This window comes from Mesocricetus auratus, unplaced genomic scaffold (genome assembly GCF_017639785.1).
Source record: "Mesocricetus auratus isolate SY011 unplaced genomic scaffold, BCM_Maur_2.0 Super-Scaffold_100676, whole genome shotgun sequence".
In the NCBI taxonomy this organism is placed as follows: domain Eukaryota; kingdom Metazoa; phylum Chordata; class Mammalia; order Rodentia; family Cricetidae; genus Mesocricetus; species Mesocricetus auratus.
This window is the reverse complement of record NW_024429266.1, coordinates 34,105,279-34,124,296: the sequence shown is the minus strand read 5'-3', so window position 1 is coordinate 34,124,296 and position 19,018 is coordinate 34,105,279. Positions and strand designations below refer to the sequence as shown.

Sequence of the window (19,018 nt, the reverse complement as noted above, 5' to 3'; positions counted from 1 at the left end):
TTTCTTTTTTTATAGTAGCCATCTTGATGGGTATACGTGTTCATTGTGTTCTCTCTCTCTCTCTGTGAGTGTGTGTGTGTGTGTGTGTGTGTATGTGTGTATGTGTGTATGTGTGTATGGCATATGTGTATATCCACATGTTGGGAGTAGTGTACTTGCCCATGAAAGCTTGTGTGGAGACCAGAGGTTGGTGTTGGGTCTCTTCCTCTATTCCTCTTCACCTGATTTTTTGAGACAGGGTCTCCCACGGAACCCAGAGGTTACCATCTCAGTTAATCTGGTTGCCTAGGGACCCCCAGTGCTAGGATGTATACCACCATGCCTTCCTTTTTATGTGAATGCTGGTCATCAGAACTCTGGTTCTCATGCTTGTACTCCAAGCACTTCACTGACTGAGCCGTCTTCCCAGGCCTGTCCATTGTTTCTTATAACCTTCCCCTTCCTTCTTTTCTCCAGCCTGGCTTGGGAAGGCAGGATTGTGGTGTTGGGATTCGCTGGAGGAAATATCGCATCTCTGCCCAGCAACTTGTTGCTCCTGAAGAACATCTCTGCCATGGGCCTGTACTGGGGTCGCTACCAACATCAGGACTTTGCATTGTTTTCCAAGAGCTTGTCCTCAGCTCTGCAGTACTGCCAGCAAGGGCTCATCCACCCACACACTGGTGCTGTGTTCAAACTGGAGAAGGTGAGACGACGTAAGGAATGTGGGACAGATAAGGCTAGGAAATAATCTGTGTCAAATCTGGCAACCTTATCTCTGAGTACTATAAGCCGTCCTTTTATGGACTGAAAAGGTCAAAATGCTATCCTGAGTTCTGGGATGTCCATACTAAGTAGTGGCATGTCATAGGCTTTAGTGTGTCCAGCTGCTGCCAGTCTTAGTTTTTTATATAGATGCAGGATTACGCTGAATTTTGAGGGTTCTGTCTATCACTGGTGACTCAAATGGAGGAAAGTTACAGTACTTTAGAAAATAATTTATAAGTGTTGATTTGAACCTTGAACTGTACAACATAGAGTCCCAAGGAGGAAGCACTTGACCTGACCCTTTGGTTTCTTTCCTTATTTTGTTTTTTGGCTTTTCGAGACAGGGTTTCTCTGTATTGCTTTGGAGGTTGTCCTGGAACTTGCTGCATAGACCAGGCTGGCCTCAAACTCACAGAGATCTGCCTGCCTCTTCCAAGTGGTGGGATTAAAGGCGTCTGCCACCAACACCCAGCAAATACAGATGCCTCAAAGTATAACCAGATGATCCAAGCTGGGTGCTGTGACCAGAACATAAATCATTCTGGACACTAGAAGACTCTAATCAATGCGTTAGTCACTGCAGTTCATTCTGTTAGGTATTTGCTCCCTGCTTTTATCCCCCTCCCCCAGTCTCATTAATGTGACTTTAACTTCCTCCCTAGCAGAAGTGCATGCATTCTTATGCAGCCTGGCTGTGAATGTGAGTCTGCTAGGCATTTCCTGTGATGCCTGCCTTTCTTTCAGGAAGTTGTGTTTTTGTTTTTGTTTTTCTAGCCTTAATTTGTTTTAATTTTTTTTTAATTTAAAAAGCAACAGCCTTACTTGCTAGCTCTAGTCAGTAGTGAAGGCCATGTCCCGTTCAAAATATGGAGTAGCAGGGTTTAGGCTCATGGTGCCCCACTTCATGGATTGCCTGCTTCCCGTCTGCATTTTGTTCTTCCGACAAGGTATATTCTCTTGAAGTAGCTTTTGTCCTTTTTCTTTTTGGCGTGTGAGTCAAGAAAGTGGCAGACTGTTGACAGACGCTCTGACTGGCCGTTAGAAAACTGGTTGTATTCAGTTCTAGCTTAGCCGGCTTCACCTGTAGTACACAGGAGCCCCCCACTTCCTGACCTTCAGTTTCTACTGTAGAGTCAAGGAGACGGTCATTACCCGTGGCTCTCAGATGATGCTTTAGGAGCTGTGGTGGGGATGTGGGTAGGAAGCAGGGACCACAGCTGCTGGCTTCTGGGACCACATTTCTTCAGAAGCCTAAGCAGCCACATGCTTTCACTTTTTCATTCATACTTTCCTTTTAAGAAGAGGCTTTGGTGGTTTAAAGACCTGAAAAGCACCAGTTTCGGTAACTTCGGGTCCCATTCAGGCTGTGACTTCCTATCACCCAGAGGCTGTACCTGTTGGTAGAGGAAGAGGCTGATCACTATGGGAGGGCAAACAAGTGGTAGGTGAAGTCTCCTCCCTCCAGTGATGTGTTTTCAGTGCTGCTGAGGCATGGGAAAATCACTCTAATTGTCCACATTGCTGTTCTTTCCTCCCAAACATGAATTAGCTCTAATTACTGTCTGTCAGCTTCCATTTGCCTTTCTGCCTCCCAGGAAGGACTCTGCTGAGACTGCCTGGATCTGCCCCCTCTGCTGATTTAGTTGCTCTCTAGTGAGTAGCCTTGATTCTGACTTCCTAACATCAGGTCCATCCACACATCACATACTTGCTGTTTCTTCTCCTCCTGTGTACAACCAGGCAGACAATTTAGAGAGATAGTAGAGGCTATCATTCATTTAACCTTCAGAGAAACTCTTAGTGGTTTGTCCATTGCTTAATCACCTTTTCCTGGTGAAGAACTTGGACTTTGAAGCCAAGAGAGCTGCCCCATGATGTGTTGTGTCAGAGCTGACATGCAGGCGTAGCTGGTCAGACACCAGACTCTCTCTGCTCATGACCATGCTAGACTATCTCTAAATGAACCAAAAAGTGACTTTGCACATATTGTATCCTTTTCTTTCTTTTTTTTCCCTCAAAGACAGGGTCTCACTGTGCAATTTTGGCTGGCTTGGAACTCACATACATAACAGGTTGGCTCCAAACTCAAAGAAATCTGCCTACTTCTGCTTCCCAAATGCTGGGATTAAAGTGCTGTGGTTCTGGGACTGGAGAGATGGTATAGCAATTAAATGTACTGGTTGTTCTCCCAGAGGATCTAGGTTCAATTCCCATGTACTTGCATGGCAGCTCACAGCTATCTGTAACTCCAGTTCCAGGGCTTCTGCTAACTTCATACACATAAAATAAAGTTAAATAAGTTATTTTTTAAAAAGGTGCTGTGGTCTGGCTACCATATCCAGAACATATTGTATTCTATAGTGTGAGGCTTATCTATCTATCATAGAAATATCTACATGAAAGAATTACCTTGTAATTAAAATGATCAGGACTCTTGTATTTACATAAGCAATGACAAGTTTTACATTTTGTTTATTTAAAACGAAGAGTGAATATATAATTGATTTTATTGAACTTTGTTTTGATTTAAGCATTATTTGTCAGAACCTGTTGGGATTAGGAAATAGTCACTTTACTTTTAAAATCTGTACAGTGTTAGAATGATTGGTGTTTTAACAGAGTTGACCTTGGTAATTTATGTTAATATGACCATAAACTTTGCACTATTGTTCTCTTAGGGGACTGAAGCCCTGTACTGCAGTGGTCTCTGTTTTTTTATTACTTGAAATTACTTGTTCAATGCCCATCTTTGTCACAGAGCACAGACTCCATGAAGGCAGGGGCTGTATGCTATCTGTACCACTCTAGCTACACATTCAAGCTATTGTATCTCATGTATCTGTTGAACGACTTACTGAGGTCAGAACCCCAGAGTTCAGATGCTAACTATGAGTAGATTACATGTCTTTTTTTCTTCTCTGCCATCATTTACAATGGGGCAGTAATATACTCTACCTGCTATGCTGGTTGGGAGAATTAAATTAGATAATACATATAAAAAACATAATGAATAGTAACTTTCAAATGCCTATGATAACATTGTTAAAGAATACAGAATTGAGTTTTTCCTGTCCTCAGTTCACTAGTGGGAGTTTTCCTCCTTGTATCTTCTGTAGGACTGGATTTGTAGGTAGATATTGTTTAAATTTGACTTTTTCATGAAATATCTTGTTTTTTCCATTTATGGTGATTGAAAGTTTTGCTGGGTATAGTAGTTTGGGATGGCATCTGTGGTCTCTTAGAATCTTCAAGACATCTATCTGTTCAGGCCCTTCTGACTTTTAGAGTCTCTATTGAGAAGTCAGGTGTATTCTAGTAGATCTGTCTTTATATGTTGACCTTGTTCTCTTGCAGCTTTTAACATTGTTTCTCTGTTCTATATGTTTAGTGTTTTGACTATTATATGGTGTGGGGACTTTCTTTTCTGATTAAATCTATTTGGTGTTCTGTAAGCTTCTTGTACCTTTATAGACATGCCCTTCTTTTGGTTAGAAAAAATTTCTTCTATGATTTTGTTAAATATATTCTATGGGTTTTTGAACTGGGATTCTTCTATCATTCTTAGGTTTGGTCTTTTCATAGTGTCCCAGATTTCCTGGGTGTTTTGTGTCAGGAGTTTTTTTAGATTTAACATTTTCTTTGATCGATGCATCTATTTCCTTTGCTGTATCTTCCACCTCTTGTATTCTGTTGGTGAGGCTTGCATCTGTAGTTCCTGTTCACTTACCCAAATTTTCCATTTCCAGAATTCCCTCAGTTTGTGTTTTCTTTATTACTTCTATTTCAGCTGTGGAATATTCAGGTCTTGCTGTTGTAGGGTAGCTGGGCTCTGGGGGTGTCCTGGAGGCTGTTGATTGTGTTTTTACTCTGGGGTTTAGGATGATTTTAGGTCTAGGTACTGATTTCTGAGTTTGTCTTTGTTGGATGGGTGTTTTGTCTCTTGGTTTCTTTTTCCTCTTTGGTCTTCTGGCTTTGTAGCCTGGATTTCTGGCCACCATGACCTCCAATCTAGTAGGGAGTCTTTGTCCAAGTTGAGGGCTGGTTCTCTGGCAGCTAGTTTGGTCTTTGGTGCTGCAGGGGGTCTCTGCTCTTATGACTGGTGTAGGCTGCACCTGAGTAGCAGAAGGAAGTCCCCTGGGGTTTGGGACAGGGCCTGGCAGTGGGGCTGGTGGTGAGCTGGGAGGGCCTGAGCTGTGGAGTGGGTCTTTGGGAATAGAATCAAAAGTAGGGAAGTTCAGATTGCAGGTAGGTCATTACCTGTTCTTCTGACTGGTGTGTTTTGCACCTGAGTATCAGAAGTCCCCTGGGGATGGGGACAGGGACTGGTAGCAGACTGGCAATGAAGTAGGAAGGGCAAGCAGTGCAAGCAGTGGAATGGGACTTTGGGGATAGAATCTAGGGAGTGGGACCACATGAGTAGAATTAATGACTGTTTTACATGAGGTCCCATGTGAGCAAGTGCTCTGTGGACCTTGGAAGTTACAACCAGTTGAGGATCTGTAACATACCACCAAGCTGTTTCCATTCTCCTTTGATTCAATTACCCTTTCCCCTTACCCTTGTTGTCCTGCGATTGCTACCCTCAATGGAAACATTAGAGAGAAAGAGAGAGAGAGAGAGAGAGAGAGAGTGTGTGTGTGTGTGTGTGTGTGTGTGTGTGTGTTTGTTTCAAGGTGTGATCATTTGTTTGTTACCCTTGAAGACTTATTTTTGACTGGACTCAGCCTTATAAGTAGAAGATCTCAGCAAGGACAGCCTACGTCTCTTGGCAATCTGTTCCTGGCATTTTTCTTTGGCTTCTCTCATTCTCTTGGCCAAAAGTTTAGCACATTCTGCAGCCTCCTCCTCATTTTTCTTGGTGTGTTGTTTCTTGAGAGCACTTGCATTGCAGGACACGTGGAGGAGCAGGATGTTGGATCTTGGGGGCTCTGATTCCAGGCTTCTCACCTCCTTTGTTCCAGGGCTTTCTGACAATATATTGGCAGACATCATCTTCTTTAGAGAGATTAAAAAACTTTTGCATTCTGCTAGCTCTTTTTGGCCCCAACCCTTGAGGCACAGTAGTGTCGTCTGTCAGTCCAGGAATATCCTTCTCTCCCTTTTTTACAATAACCAAGTTTAGAACACTCAGCTTGGCATCTACAATGTGTCCCTAGACAGATTTGCGCTCCTCTCTCCAGTTTTTATTGGTCTGTAACAAGAATGCCCCTCACTCACCAGCAGGTGCACTCTGCCACTTGTCAAGACGGCTTGCCTTATGGGAAAACCTTGTTTGTCATTCCCATCGCTGATTTGGACACATGACCCTTCCACTCTTCACCCAGAGCGTCAGCAGCTGCTTCTCTGGCCATGCTTCTCACAGAAAGTATGCAAGCTTGTGTTCATTGTCCATTTCAATGAGTTTCTGGCAGCTGGCGGCTGGTGGCTGGGAAAGAGATGTTCTGCTTCATCTTGACATAGTTAACTGCCTAGAAGTTGATACAAAAAGGAGTGTTCTATGTTTTTAAATAATGTTCTTATTTATTCTCTGAGAATTTCATAAATGTATTTTGATTATATTCATCCCACTTTGCTAGCTCCTCTCAGATTGTCCTCCACTTTCCCACCCACCCAACATCATATTCATTCATATTCCCTACCCACTGATCTCTTAAAACTCATTAAGTCCAGTTTGTGTTGACTGACTAGTCTCGAAAGTGGGGTTTGCCTTGTAGTACGATCAATGCGATCAATACACCAGGTATCACTCCATTGAAGGAAACTGACTTTCCTTTTCCCAGCATCAATAAAATGCTAATAGCTTCTCAGCTAGGGGCAAGATTTCACACCCACCTTCCCTTCTCTATCCTGAGGTTGTGTCTGGCTTCAAACTTGTGCAGGTTTTGTGCATGCTGTCACCATTTTCCTGAGTTCCTATGTACATCTACCCTGCTGGTTCTAGAGAACAATGCTTCCTTAAAACTACCACCTCAAGCTCTTACAGTTTTTCTGCCCCCTCTCTTCTCCATAGACCTTTAATTATGATTATTGCTATTTCTTGCATAAGATCTCATTATAGATGGTTGTGAGCCACCATTTGTTTGCTGGGAATTGAACTCAGAACATGGAAGAACAGCCAGTGCTCTTAATCACTGAGCCATCTCCTCAGCCCCTAGTCTCTGAGTGTCTTTAGTTGGGCTCTGTTTCTAAGGAATTCAGGCTATGCTGCTGTACTGGCCAGTCTGATGTTGAATTCTTCAGTTGGAGAGATGCTCCTGCCAGTCTCCTTAGCAGCTAGGATTATAGGTACATGTCACTGTACCCAGAGAGCTCTCTGAGTCTGATGAACAATACAATTATGTAATCACCACACTACAGTCAAGTCTATTTCCATCATCTTAGAAGGTTTCCTTGTGCCCCCTTGTAATCCATCCTCCTTTCCTACCCCATAACCTCTAGCAATCACTAGTCTGGTTTTTCCTATAATTTGGGTTTTTCAAGAATACCATATAAATGGATTTATGTAGTCCATGTCCTTTTGATTTTGGATTATTTTTTGTTGACTTATGTAATTACTTTTACTTTTATATTTATTTATGTTTTATGTGCATGGGTGTTTTAACTGCATGTATGTCTATGCATCACATGCATGCCTGGTGCCTACAGAGGCCAGAAGAAGATGTCAGATCCCCTGTGACTAGAGTTACAGATGGTTGTAGGGTGCCATGTGTGGGTTATGGGAATTGAACCCATGCCATCTGGAAGAACGACCAGTGTTCTGAACCACTGAGCCATCTCTCCAGGCCCCATGATTTTGGATTCTTTAACTTTGTATACTTCTTTGGAAGTTCATTCCAGTTGCTGAATGCATCAGTAGTTCGTTCCCTTAGTGTGAAATGGTATTGTTTTCTCTTTTTAAATGGAAAGTTTAAAATAAAGAGGATGAGTGGTGCTTCACTGGATGGATAATGGATATACTGCAGCTTGTTTATTCACTTGCCATTAGTAGCATGTGATTGTTTTCCAGTTTGATTAATACTCATGTACTTTTTTGTAGAAATATGGCTTTATTTTAGGATCACAATTTCTAGGATATATGCTAAGTATACATTTAACATTAAAAACTATACAGATAACTTAATTGGCTTTATCATTGTCACTAAGCAAGAATTTGATTTCAATTGATTCTAAATGGTTTGTTTAAAAGAAACCTATGCATAATCTTAAAAGGAGTGGCTGTTGATGCCTGTAAGAAAGGGATAGGCTTGATGACACCAGGAGCTCTTTTACTTTGTCTCTCCATTATTCAGAAACAATTCTGCCTCAACTTCTATATCCCATGCTTTTTTTTTTTTTTTTTTTTTTTTTTGGTTTTACGAGACAGGGTTTCTCTGTTTTGGAGGCTGTCGGTCCAGCCCGGCCTCGAACTCTCAGAGATCCGCCTGCCTCTGCCTCCCGAGTGCTGGGATTAAAGGCGTGCGCCACCACCGCCCGGCTCCCATGCTTTTTTAATACAAAGCCACCTTATGCCATTCCTATTAAAGCCCATGGCAAATGGGTTTCCTATGAGTGGGGCATTGTGGATCAGAAACCATGATAGATATGTGGGCTAGACTGCTTTAACATTTTGGGATTTTGCTTCTACCTATTTTCTAATATTATATTTAACTTTTGAACCAACTGTCAACTGTTTTCCAGAGTGTTTGAACCATTTTTTATTCCCTACCGATAATCCCTGAGAGTTGGAGTTGTTTTGTATCTGTTGGCATTTAATATATAAAGTTACCTGTTTGTGAGTATAAATTATATTCCCCTAATGAACACAGATCTTGACTGTCTTATCATGAGTTTATATGCTGTCTACATCTCTGCATCTCTTTTCTGAGGAAATGCAATTATTGACTTTGTGTGTGTGTGTGTATGTGTGTGAATATGTGTGGGTGTGTGTGAGTGTGTATGTGTAAGTATGTGTGTGAAAGCCCGGCGGTGGTGGCACACGCCTTTAATCCCAGCACTCGGGAGGCAGAGGCAGGCGGATCTCTGTGAGTTCTAGGCTGGGCTGGACCGACAGCATCCAAAACAATACAGAGAAACCCTGTCTCGTAAAAACCAAAAAAAAAAAAAAAGTATGTGTGTGAGTGTGTTTAAGTGTGTGTGTGTGTGTGTGTGTGTGAGAGAGAGAGATACCATTTATGATACCGCAGGACTTGAACCAGGGACTTCTCACATGCTAGGAAAAGCAGTCTTTCACTGAGCTGTCTCTCTGTCACTGATTGACTTTTAGAAGAGGATTCAGATTTTTGTGTTAGAATAAGGTCATGATGAATGTAATTCAGCAGTGTCATTAACCAAAATGTTTCACCTTTTAATAGAGAATCCCATTCAGTCAGGTACATTCACACATTTGCTCCTGGATTTGTTTTATTCATCATTCACTGAGAGCATTCTGCATGACAGTCCATGAAAATGTAGAACTTAGTTCCGCCCTTGAGTTTATTTTTCAGTTGGAAAGACCTCGGGTGAGTGCTGATAGGGAAAGAGCCAAGTTCTAATGGGAGGCATGAATCAGCATGATATATTTGGGGACTCTAAGTACTCTGATTATTCCTACTTGATGAGCTAATTAAAAATTCCAAAAGCAGAACCTTCACCTTAAAACAAAAGTATTATCTTTCCCTTCCTCAAATTCCAGGTTGCGTGTCTCACCAGACGCCTTTAATTACTGCTTCATCCCCCTCAAGGCAGAAAAGCAACGTGCTCGGTACAGCTTGTGTCTCAGCTTCAGTGTGTGTGGCTCCTTGTCTGTAAGAGCCCGTCGGATGCAGGGCACTGTCCCCAGACCTCTGTAGCTGCTCTCAGAGGATGACTTTGGAACTTTGCGTTTTACCTTGCAGACTCTCACTCAGAACTTTATTGTCTTCCCTTAACTTTGGGCCCCAGAATCCATTGTTTCCCTGTTTCTCAGCCTTGGATGGAAACCACTAGGTACAAGCAGACAAGGTCAAATTGCTTTTAGAAGCAATTACAGTCATAACAGAAGTGGCAATTGGGTCTGGGATATCTGAAATACAGTCAGATAAATAAGACTAAACTTTCCATAGTCTTATCTCTTTAGCTAGCCAGGTAAATATGGGATTCGTTTTTTTACAAAAGGTTTATGTGCAAAATAGTTAAAAACAAGACTCAGCACTAAAGCCACAGATTTCTTTTTATGTTAACATTCATAAATCTTCATTTCCCTGGGATGCTGGGTGATGAGGCACCACTCTCTCAAATAATACTTATTTTCTCTACTACTTTGTATTGTGAGGCTGTGACAAATCTTGGGGAATGAACAACTCCTACCTGACAGGGAGAGTCATGCAGCGGTGAGTCACCAGGAGATAGTGACGGGCATGAGTGTTCCTAATGTCTGTCTTAGACTTCCTCCACCTCCTGCCAGTAAGTCTGTTTGCATTGTGGAGAGGTCTTCTAAGGCACAGTGCCCCGCAATACAGATGTTTTTGAAAACAGACTTCATGCTGCACAGAGAGTGGCATGATTGATTGATTTCTCTACTTATTTTTAGCTGTTTATTTTGTGTGTGCTTTCTTGGGGGAGAATCTCAAATGGAAAAGATTGGTTAACCAGCAATCTCTTTTCAAAGCATGTATTAGCAAACATATGGACTATGCAATGCCCATCTTTTGCTGTTGTGTCCGGATACTTGTAAAGTCTGCCTTCTTTTATACCATTGACTTTTCATTCCCCACTGTCCTCACTCCTTTCCTTCCAAGCACATCTCTGCAGTATGTTTGATGCATTTCTGTGGGTTTGTATTTTCTTGTAAAGCACACGGACATATTTGTGTGTTATCTTTTTTTTTAATCGATTAAATGTATTTATTTATTTTACATCCCGTTGTATGTTATCTGTAAGTTGCATAACTGGTGGTGTCCTCCTGATGTGGACTGTTTCTTACCTTTAGGCACTGTCCTAAGACCGGGTGCTGCTGTTTCTGTGCTTAACTCCATTGCTTCCCAGAACCAGGCAGTGATACATGGTGTGCACCCACCATGGTTTGCAAATACACTCATGATAAACCTCGATGTTGGTTTCATGACACTGTAATAAGTTATGATAATAAACAACCTCATAGCTCTAAACTTAGGGCCTTGTGCAGCTATTTTTGGGGGACTGTTTTGCTAGGAACAGGAATGTTGGGTTATGGTAATATGCATACTCATTCTGATTGTCAGTCACTCTGCAGAATAACCCAACCAGCAATGAGTGAAAACTCTTGTTTACTTGTCATTTTGTTGCTATGTAGCAGTGTCCATCTTTCTGATATTTACCCAAATAATAAGGCATAAAGAAATATCTTCTTATTTTAATGTAAACCTCCTGACTTTAATGAATTTAAGCATCTCTGTATATTTACTGGCTGGCTGGGCTAGGGCTGTAACTCAGTGGTGTGCTAGCCTAGCACATACAATGTAGGCCCCATTCAGGCCTCAAGTCTGTCTTCCCTCCTTTATAATCACACACACAAACACCTACTTTCTGTATTTAGAAGATATCAGGTTTCCAGTTCTTTGAATTGTGTTTTGTTCCCTTTGAGTTTCCTATTTGTGGCCCTGTTCTTTGTGTGATCTGTGTTTCTTAACTTTGATGTGTTATAAGTTACCTAGTATATTAGTTACCTTTATGCTGCTGTGATAAAACACCATAACCAAAAGGGACTTACAGAAGAGAAAGTTTATTTTAGCTTATGGTTCCAGTGGGAGAGTCCATAATGACGAGGAGGCACAGGAGCAGATGACTGGAACAGGAAGCTAAGAGATCGCATCTTTAACAGCTAACACAAAGCAGAGAGAGTGAAATGTAAGTTGGTGAGGTCTCTCCCGGGGACATACTTCCTCCAGCAAGGTTTCATAACTTTCCCATTGACACCAGCTGGGGACCAAGTAGTCCAGTACTTGCCAATATTTCCCATGTAAACCACCACGCTTGGAGGATCTTGTTATGACTCAGGCTAGGCTTCTATAAAAATGCAGGTTGGTCTTGAGATTGTAGACAGTTGTGGTCCTTGAACTAGTCTTTGAGTTGTTAGGTTGCAGAAGCCTCCAAGTCTGTCTCACTTTGCTACCATTGTCTACAGCTGAGCTACTCTAACATATCAATATTTTGTTTAATGGTTGTGGTTGGGATGACTTATTTCAGAGTTCTTCATTATCTCAGGGCCAAAATGATTCTCTTGTTTATTAATTTTTATAGGTTTGAGTTGTTAAGATAGTGCAGTGGCTCTTAACCAATGGGTTGCAACCCCTTTGGGGGTCAAACAACCCTTTCACAGTAGTATATCAGATATCCTGCATAGTAGATATTTATACTATGATTTATAACAGTAGCAAAATTACAGTTATGAAGAGGCCATGAAATAATTTTTTGTAGGGGGTTACCACATGTGAGGAACTGTATTAAAGGGTCATAGCCTTGAACTTTGTGCTCAAGCCATCTCCCTGCGTCAGCCTCCAGACTAGCTAGGACTGTAGGTTCACTGCCCAGCACATTTATAGTGTTTCGCCACCTTAAGGGCTGACTATTGCATTGTGTATATCTCAGCCAGTTAAACTTATTTTCCTATTTGTAGCAAGCAAGCAAGTTTTCTCAGCCTTATAGTCTTTTTCCATGATTGGGGTGCTACTTTCATCTTTCTTCAAGTTTGAGGACATACAGATCTGCTCTCTGTTTCTCCTTTTGTGGTTCAAATATATGCTCATTTATTAGCATCATACAGTTCTTATGTGTGTAGCTTTGAATTGTTTTAATGCACAGAAGGGTAACTTTACAGCTTTGTTCTTCCTTTTCATATTTGTTGTTTTATTTGTAAGTAGGGCTCTAGCCATTTGTTTAGACCTTTCATGTAATTTAGTAGAGCTTAAAGTGTCTTCCATAAGATATTATGGGATATTCTTTACATTTTTCACAAATGTTGTTATTCTTGTTACTTTTGAGAACAGTATTTTACTTCTGCTACATTTACTCATTGATATTTCAAATATAGAGACAGTAGTTTTTATAAGCTCATTTTTGTTTCCTTACTTTGATGGCCTTTCTTTTTTTTATAGCTTTGGTTCATTTTCCTATGTAGATAATTATACTGTCTGCAAGTAGTTCATTCTACTCTGCTTTTTAATTTCATTCTTTGTCCTCATCATTTATCTATAGATTATTTTTAAAGTAGGTTTCAGTATACAGAAAGATTCAAGAGGAAGCATAGAGTTCTCATACTCCCTCTTATATAGTCAGAAGTTCCTGCACCTTGCACTGGTGTAGCGTGTTTGTTGCAACTGATGAGTCAACGCCTGCACATGAGGAATGTTAATCATGGTGGGGAGTGCACATTAAGTCTCACTCTCTGTGTGGTACCGCTCTGTGGGTTTTGTTATTATGAAACCATTATTACATAGCCTACAGAATATCTTCCCTAAACAGTCCTCTGGGCTCCACATCTTCATACTTAGCCCCTTACCCCATGTCTTTGGCAGTCACTGCTCTTTCTGGTGTTTCTGTAATTTTGGTCTTTTCAGAATGTCATGTGGTTGGCGTCATCTTCAGGCTGTTCTTGGTTCATAAACAGTATTCACTTAAGTTTCTTCTACAACTTTCTGTGGCTTGATAGTTCATTTTTTTATGTTTTCTTTCCTTCCATTTTCTTTTTTGAGACAGGGTCTTTTTTCATCTCTCTATGTAGTCCTGGTTGTCCTAGAACTCACATCATAGATCAGGCTGGCCTCTAATTCAGATTCCCTTGCCTTTGTCTCCTGAGTGCTGAGATTAAAGATGTGTGCCACCATGCCCAACTTAGTTCGCTTTTTTCTTGTCAACTAATGATACTTGATTGCATGAATATAACAGGTTGCTTATCCAGTTGCCTATTGAAAGGCACTTGCTCTTAGGTTTTCCCAGTTGTGGATAAGATTGTTATGAACATTCATGTGTGTGTTTTCATCTTGACATAGTTTTCAGTTTATGTGAGTGAAGACCCAGAAATGTTGTTGCTGGGTTGTATGGCAAATGCATGTTTAGGTTGGTGGGAAACTGTTATGCTGCCTTCCACAGTGTCTGTGCCACCTTTTGTGCCCACCAAGAATGAGTGAGAGAGCCTGCAGCTCTGCTTTCTCGCCACTGATGGTATTAGTGCCATGGCTCTTAGCCATCCTAATAGGTGTATAGTGGGTCTCATTATTGTTTTTATCTCTGTCTACTGAATGTCCTCTTATGTGCTTAGTTGATACATGGGTGCTTCTTTGGTAAGATGCCTGTTCAGATCTTTAGTTCATTTTTAGTTGAGTGTTTTCTCATTACTGAGTATTAACCATCCATCCATCCATCCATCCATCCATCCATCCATCCATCTCTTTGTTAGGTATGTGTTTTGCAATGATTTTCCCCAAGGTTATGTATGCCTTGTCTTTTTATGTGTTTAATAATTTCTTCTTTAGAGAAGACATTTTTAACTTTTTTGTGTATATGTACATGTATGTCTATAGGTGCATGTACACATATGTGCTTGTATATGGAGTTAAGAGGTGGATGCCAGGTGACTTCTACTTTTTTTTTTTTTTTGAGACAGGGTTTCTCTGTGTAGCTTTGTAGACCAGGCTGGCCTCGAACTCAGAGATCTGCCTGCCTCTACCTCCCAAGTGCTGGGATTAAAGTCATGCTCCACCAACGCCTGGCTTGCCAAGCTGCTTTTTCTTTTCTTTTTTTGTTTTGTTTTGTTTTTTGAGAGAGAGTTTCTCTGTATTGTTTTGGAAGCTGTCCTGGAACTGGCTCTGTAGACCAGGTTGACATCGAACTCACAGAGATTCCCCTGTCTCTGTCTCCTGAGTGCTGGGATTAAAGGCGTGCGCCACCAACGCTTGGCTCCAAGTGACTTCTTGTGTCACTCTCTACCTTGGCTTTTGAGACAGTCTCTCATTGAACCTGGAGCTCACTGATGTGGTTAGACTGACTGCCAGTGGCCTCTGGGGATCTTCCTGTCTCTGACTCTCTAGCTGGGGTCACAGAAACACAAGAGATTCCTTATGTAGGTTCAGAGGGACCTAATTCAGGTTCATATGCTTTTCTAATTGAACTCTCTCTGTAGTCCCAAATATTTTAACTGAAAAATTATGATGATGATGATGATGATGATGATGATGTGTGGTGCATGTATCACTTTGTGGAGTCAGTTCTCACTTTCTATTTTCATGTGGGTTCTGGGGATCAAACCCAGGTCACCAGGCTTGCATAGTAAGCACACTGACCTGTGGGGTCATCTTGCCAGCCTCAATGTTCCTAATTTTAGTGAAGTTTATTTACTACTCTTTCCCTCATGGATGGTGCTTTTGGTACTGTATTCAAAAATTTATTGTGAAACCCAAAGTGAACTAGATTTTTTTTTTCAGTGTTACCTCCTGGAAGTTTTATAGTTTTGCATTTTACACTAAAACTTATGAACTGGTTTGGGCAATTTTGTGAGTGCCTATGTCACCTTTTGTTTTTAAATATGGGTCTCCAGTTTTCCCAGTACTGTTTGTTGAAAGCATCTGCTTGCTCCATTGAGCTGCTTTTGCTCCTGTTAAAGATCAGCTGGCTGTGTGTGTGGCTCTATTTTAGGGCCCTTTATTCCACTCCATCATTCTATTTTTCTACCAGTGTCACATTACTTTCATTACTATGATTTATAATTTGCTTTTAACCTTTAATTTCTGAAAAAGGATTTGTGATATGTTGCAATTTTAGTTGCAGAGGAACTGGATTAATTTTAATAAAATGACAAATTTTAAAAATTAAAGTATTGATTCTTCTTCTAGGGTATCATTCTTTCAAAAGCTGGTACTTTCTGCCTGCTGTCACTTATTTTTTTGATAACACTGAAAACCGTAAGCATAGATGGGGAGAAATTCTGTGTATTGGTTATTTTAAATATTATTATATTCCTTTGCATTTATGGTGACTTAGCATTGCATATTATATAAAGTTCATACAGATGCAGCTTAATACTTCAATATTATTTCATAATAACATTTTAATAATTGACCATCTGACAGATATTTGCTGGAATATGCATATGTGTAAACCTGACCGTATTCCATTTTGGATTCCTTTTAGATCAATGACGCCTTCCTCCATGTGATTCAGCGCAAATCCACGGGCAAGGTGCTCCTCTCCCTTAAGTAAATCCTCACCTGGGCAGCAGACTCCTGGATCTGGTCTCCCTCCTGTCTTCCTTACTGACCCAGGTGCCGCATCGCATCTTGGTGTCAGTTCCTTGGTTCTGCTTTCTTGCTGCTCATAATCAGTGTGATGGAAAGATTCTTGCCCCACCTCTGCTCTTTCTGAGAAGGTACAGTTAGGAGAAATGTCTTAGGCAAGCCAGGATGTGCGTTCATTGACTTCAGAGTGTTTCAACTGCCAAGACTGTTGTCCTCGACCCCAGAGCCGTCCCCATGCCTCCACACCTCCTCTTCTTCTTCTTTTTTTTTTTTTTTAACGAGACAGGGTTTCTCTGTATTGTTTCGGAGGCTATCGGTCCAGCCCGGCCTAGAACTCACAGAGATCCGCCTGCCTCTGCCTCCCGAGTGCTGGGATTAAAGGCGTGCGCCACCACCGCCCGGCCACACCTCCTCTTCTATCCTGATTATTTCTCGCCTGTTATTCCCAGTGGTCTTCTAACTGGCTTTTCCTTTGGCTGAACTCTCCCATTCCCTTCATCCACTTACACATCGTTGCCATGGTGTCTCCTCGAATCAGCTCCGATTATGTCTTGTCTTAGTGTCTCAGCTTTTTCTGCACTGCAGAGCTCAGACCCTTCTTGCTCTTTCTAGCACTTCCTACAATCCCCCAGTCACTAAGCATTCCTCTGCCGATCTCCCCTCCCTGTGCTCTCTGTTCCTGTGGCTTTCTTTTTATTTTATTTTATTTTCCAGTTTAAATTTAGATAAGAAACAAGGTTGCTTCACAAGTCAGTTCCAGGTCCCTCTCCCTTTCCCTCCCCTCCTCCTGTGCCCTCCCTCCAACACCCCCCCCGTTATCCCCTCATTCTCCCAGGGAGGATGAGGCCCTCCATGGGGGTGTCCATAGTCTGTCATTTCATATAGGGCAGGGCCTAGACCCTTCCCCAAGAGTTCAGGGTGAGAGTGCACCTCACATTGTTCTATGGGAGTCCAAAGTTCCTGCGGCTTTCTCTCCTCCACCTCTAAGGCCTTTCTGGGCTGCAGGCCTGGCATTTTCCATCTGCCTTCATTCATTTCCATCTGTGTTGCTCTCTGTTGCTGCTGCTGCCGCCTTCCTGACTCCTCCCCCAGGATTTGCCACCCTCCCCTTGAATCATAGGGACACATGTATAGTAGAAGGAACACAGGCTTCTGAATCTAAGATGTGGGTTTGAATCCCAACCTCCCTGCTGCCAGGTGGTGATTGACATTTTGCTTTTCTTGCTGTAAATCAATAGTTCTCAACCTGTGGGTTGAGACCCCTTGGGGTTGACCAACCCTTTAACAGGGGTCACATATCAGATATCTACATTACAATTTATAACAGTAGTAAAATTATAGTTATGAAGTAACAACAAAAATAATTTCATGGTTGGGGGTCACCACAACATGAGGAACTGTATTAAAGGGTCACAGCAGTAGGAAGGTTGAGAACTACTGCTGCAAAGTGACTGTTATAATATCTGACTTTCAAAGTTGCTGTAGGCAGTACATGAGGTACTTGGGTAAAGCACCTAGCAATGGTAATCCATTAGTGAATGCTGGTTACTCCTACTTTTTCTCCTTTCCATACAAATTACAAGTTTCTTGAGACATAGGTACCATGTCTGAATCCCCTGTTGACTTCCTATGCCTTCTACCATTCAATTTAATTTGTCTGGAATCTTAAATTGTAGGATTATATTAAGGATATTTTACCCTGGAAATAACCCAAATGCCTCTTGACAGGTGAATGTATAAATATGCATACTAGTGTTTATATATACACATGACATATATATATAATATATGTAATATATATTAGGTTGCAAATGTATTGTATGTCAATGAGACATAAAGTAGGTAGTTATCAGGAATAGATCCTGGTAAACTTAACACCTCTTCTAGGGGGAAATAGGGAGTTTCTTAAGGCATGTGGAGTTTCAGGTTGGGAAAATTAAAAAAAAATCTATAGAAATGTGTGGTTGTAATGATTACCCTAATGAACTGAAGTAAACACTTTCAATTGTTTTAAAAATGGTTGCAGTGGTAAATGTTATACATGTTTTGCCACAATAAAAAAGTTTAAAAAAAGATGTAACCCTGTCTCGTAAAACCAAAAAAAAAATGTGCTACTATTATTTCTAAGTAAATTGATAGGGGAGAGAGCAGTGTGTGTTGTGCAGAGTGCTGAGCTCAGTGGGGGGAGCTGCTGCTCTGACTTCATCCTGGTGTGTTGGGGGAAATGTAAACTTTTATTAGGTGCTGAACATTCTGCAGACACTCCTTGACTTAGGATAGTTTTCTTTGTGAGTTCCCCACTATATACTTATATTCTTTTTCAAAATGCTTGTGAAGATATTTTTCGCATATGTATGTGTGTGTGGTGTGTGTGTTTATATTTACATGTGTGTGGGCACACATGTGGGGTGCACGTGAAGTATATGTTGTGAGTATGGAAGACATCAGATGTCTTCTTCAGTCTTTCTCAACTTCATGTGCTTAGGCAGGGTCTCTCGCTGAACCTGGAGCATTAGCTGTCAAAGCAATAGGCATCTAGCAGACTCCTCACTTTGAGTTTTGACCTTTGGTCTTCTCACACATCAGCAATGCACATTATGTTACAATACGCTTGCATCCTGCTGGACAACACTGCTGATGCTAGGCTATGATGATGTGTAGGTCAGAGGTAGTAAATTCATTTCCAACATGTGAGACTTCCAACTTGTAGAGGGTTTACCAGGACATCAATTCCTTGTAGAATGAATTCCTGATAAACAGGATATACTCTGTTTCTTATGACACTTGAATGATAATTGTCATAAAAGGAAGGGGTTTGATAGAATACAAACCAGCACTTGACACAACTGGTGTATGTGGGTCATTTTGTGTATTAATTTGATTCTCTGCCAAGAAGTGTGGCAAGAGGTTTTTCTCTCTGATAACTGCTTTAGACCATTTAAAAACAGCTATCTTTGGGGCAAGAAGGATGGCTCAATGGGCAAAGCCTTTTCAGGGGTTAGGGTTCAATCCCTAGAACTATAGAAACCAGGCAGTCATTTGTGGTG

At 41.3% G+C, this 19,018-nt stretch overlaps 1 protein-coding gene and 1 pseudogene across 1 annotated transcript in view; one reads left to right on the top strand and one right to left on the bottom strand.

Annotated features, from left to right (window-relative positions):
* LOC101828984 (quinone oxidoreductase-like protein 2) overlaps positions 1-16,767 on the top strand; it is a 36,426-nt gene extending 19,659 nt beyond the window's left edge. Inside the window, exons 10-11 of the mRNA XM_013114287.3 lie at positions 457-685; positions 15,868-16,767. Coding sequence (XP_012969741.1) covers positions 457-685; positions 15,868-15,936 — 298 coding nt within the window. The 3' untranslated portion in view covers positions 15,937-16,767. The remainder of the gene's footprint in view (positions 1-456; positions 686-15,867) is intronic.
* LOC106021228 lies at positions 5,452-6,197 on the bottom strand (annotated as a pseudogene).
* Positions 16,768-19,018: the final 2,251 nt, after the last annotated feature.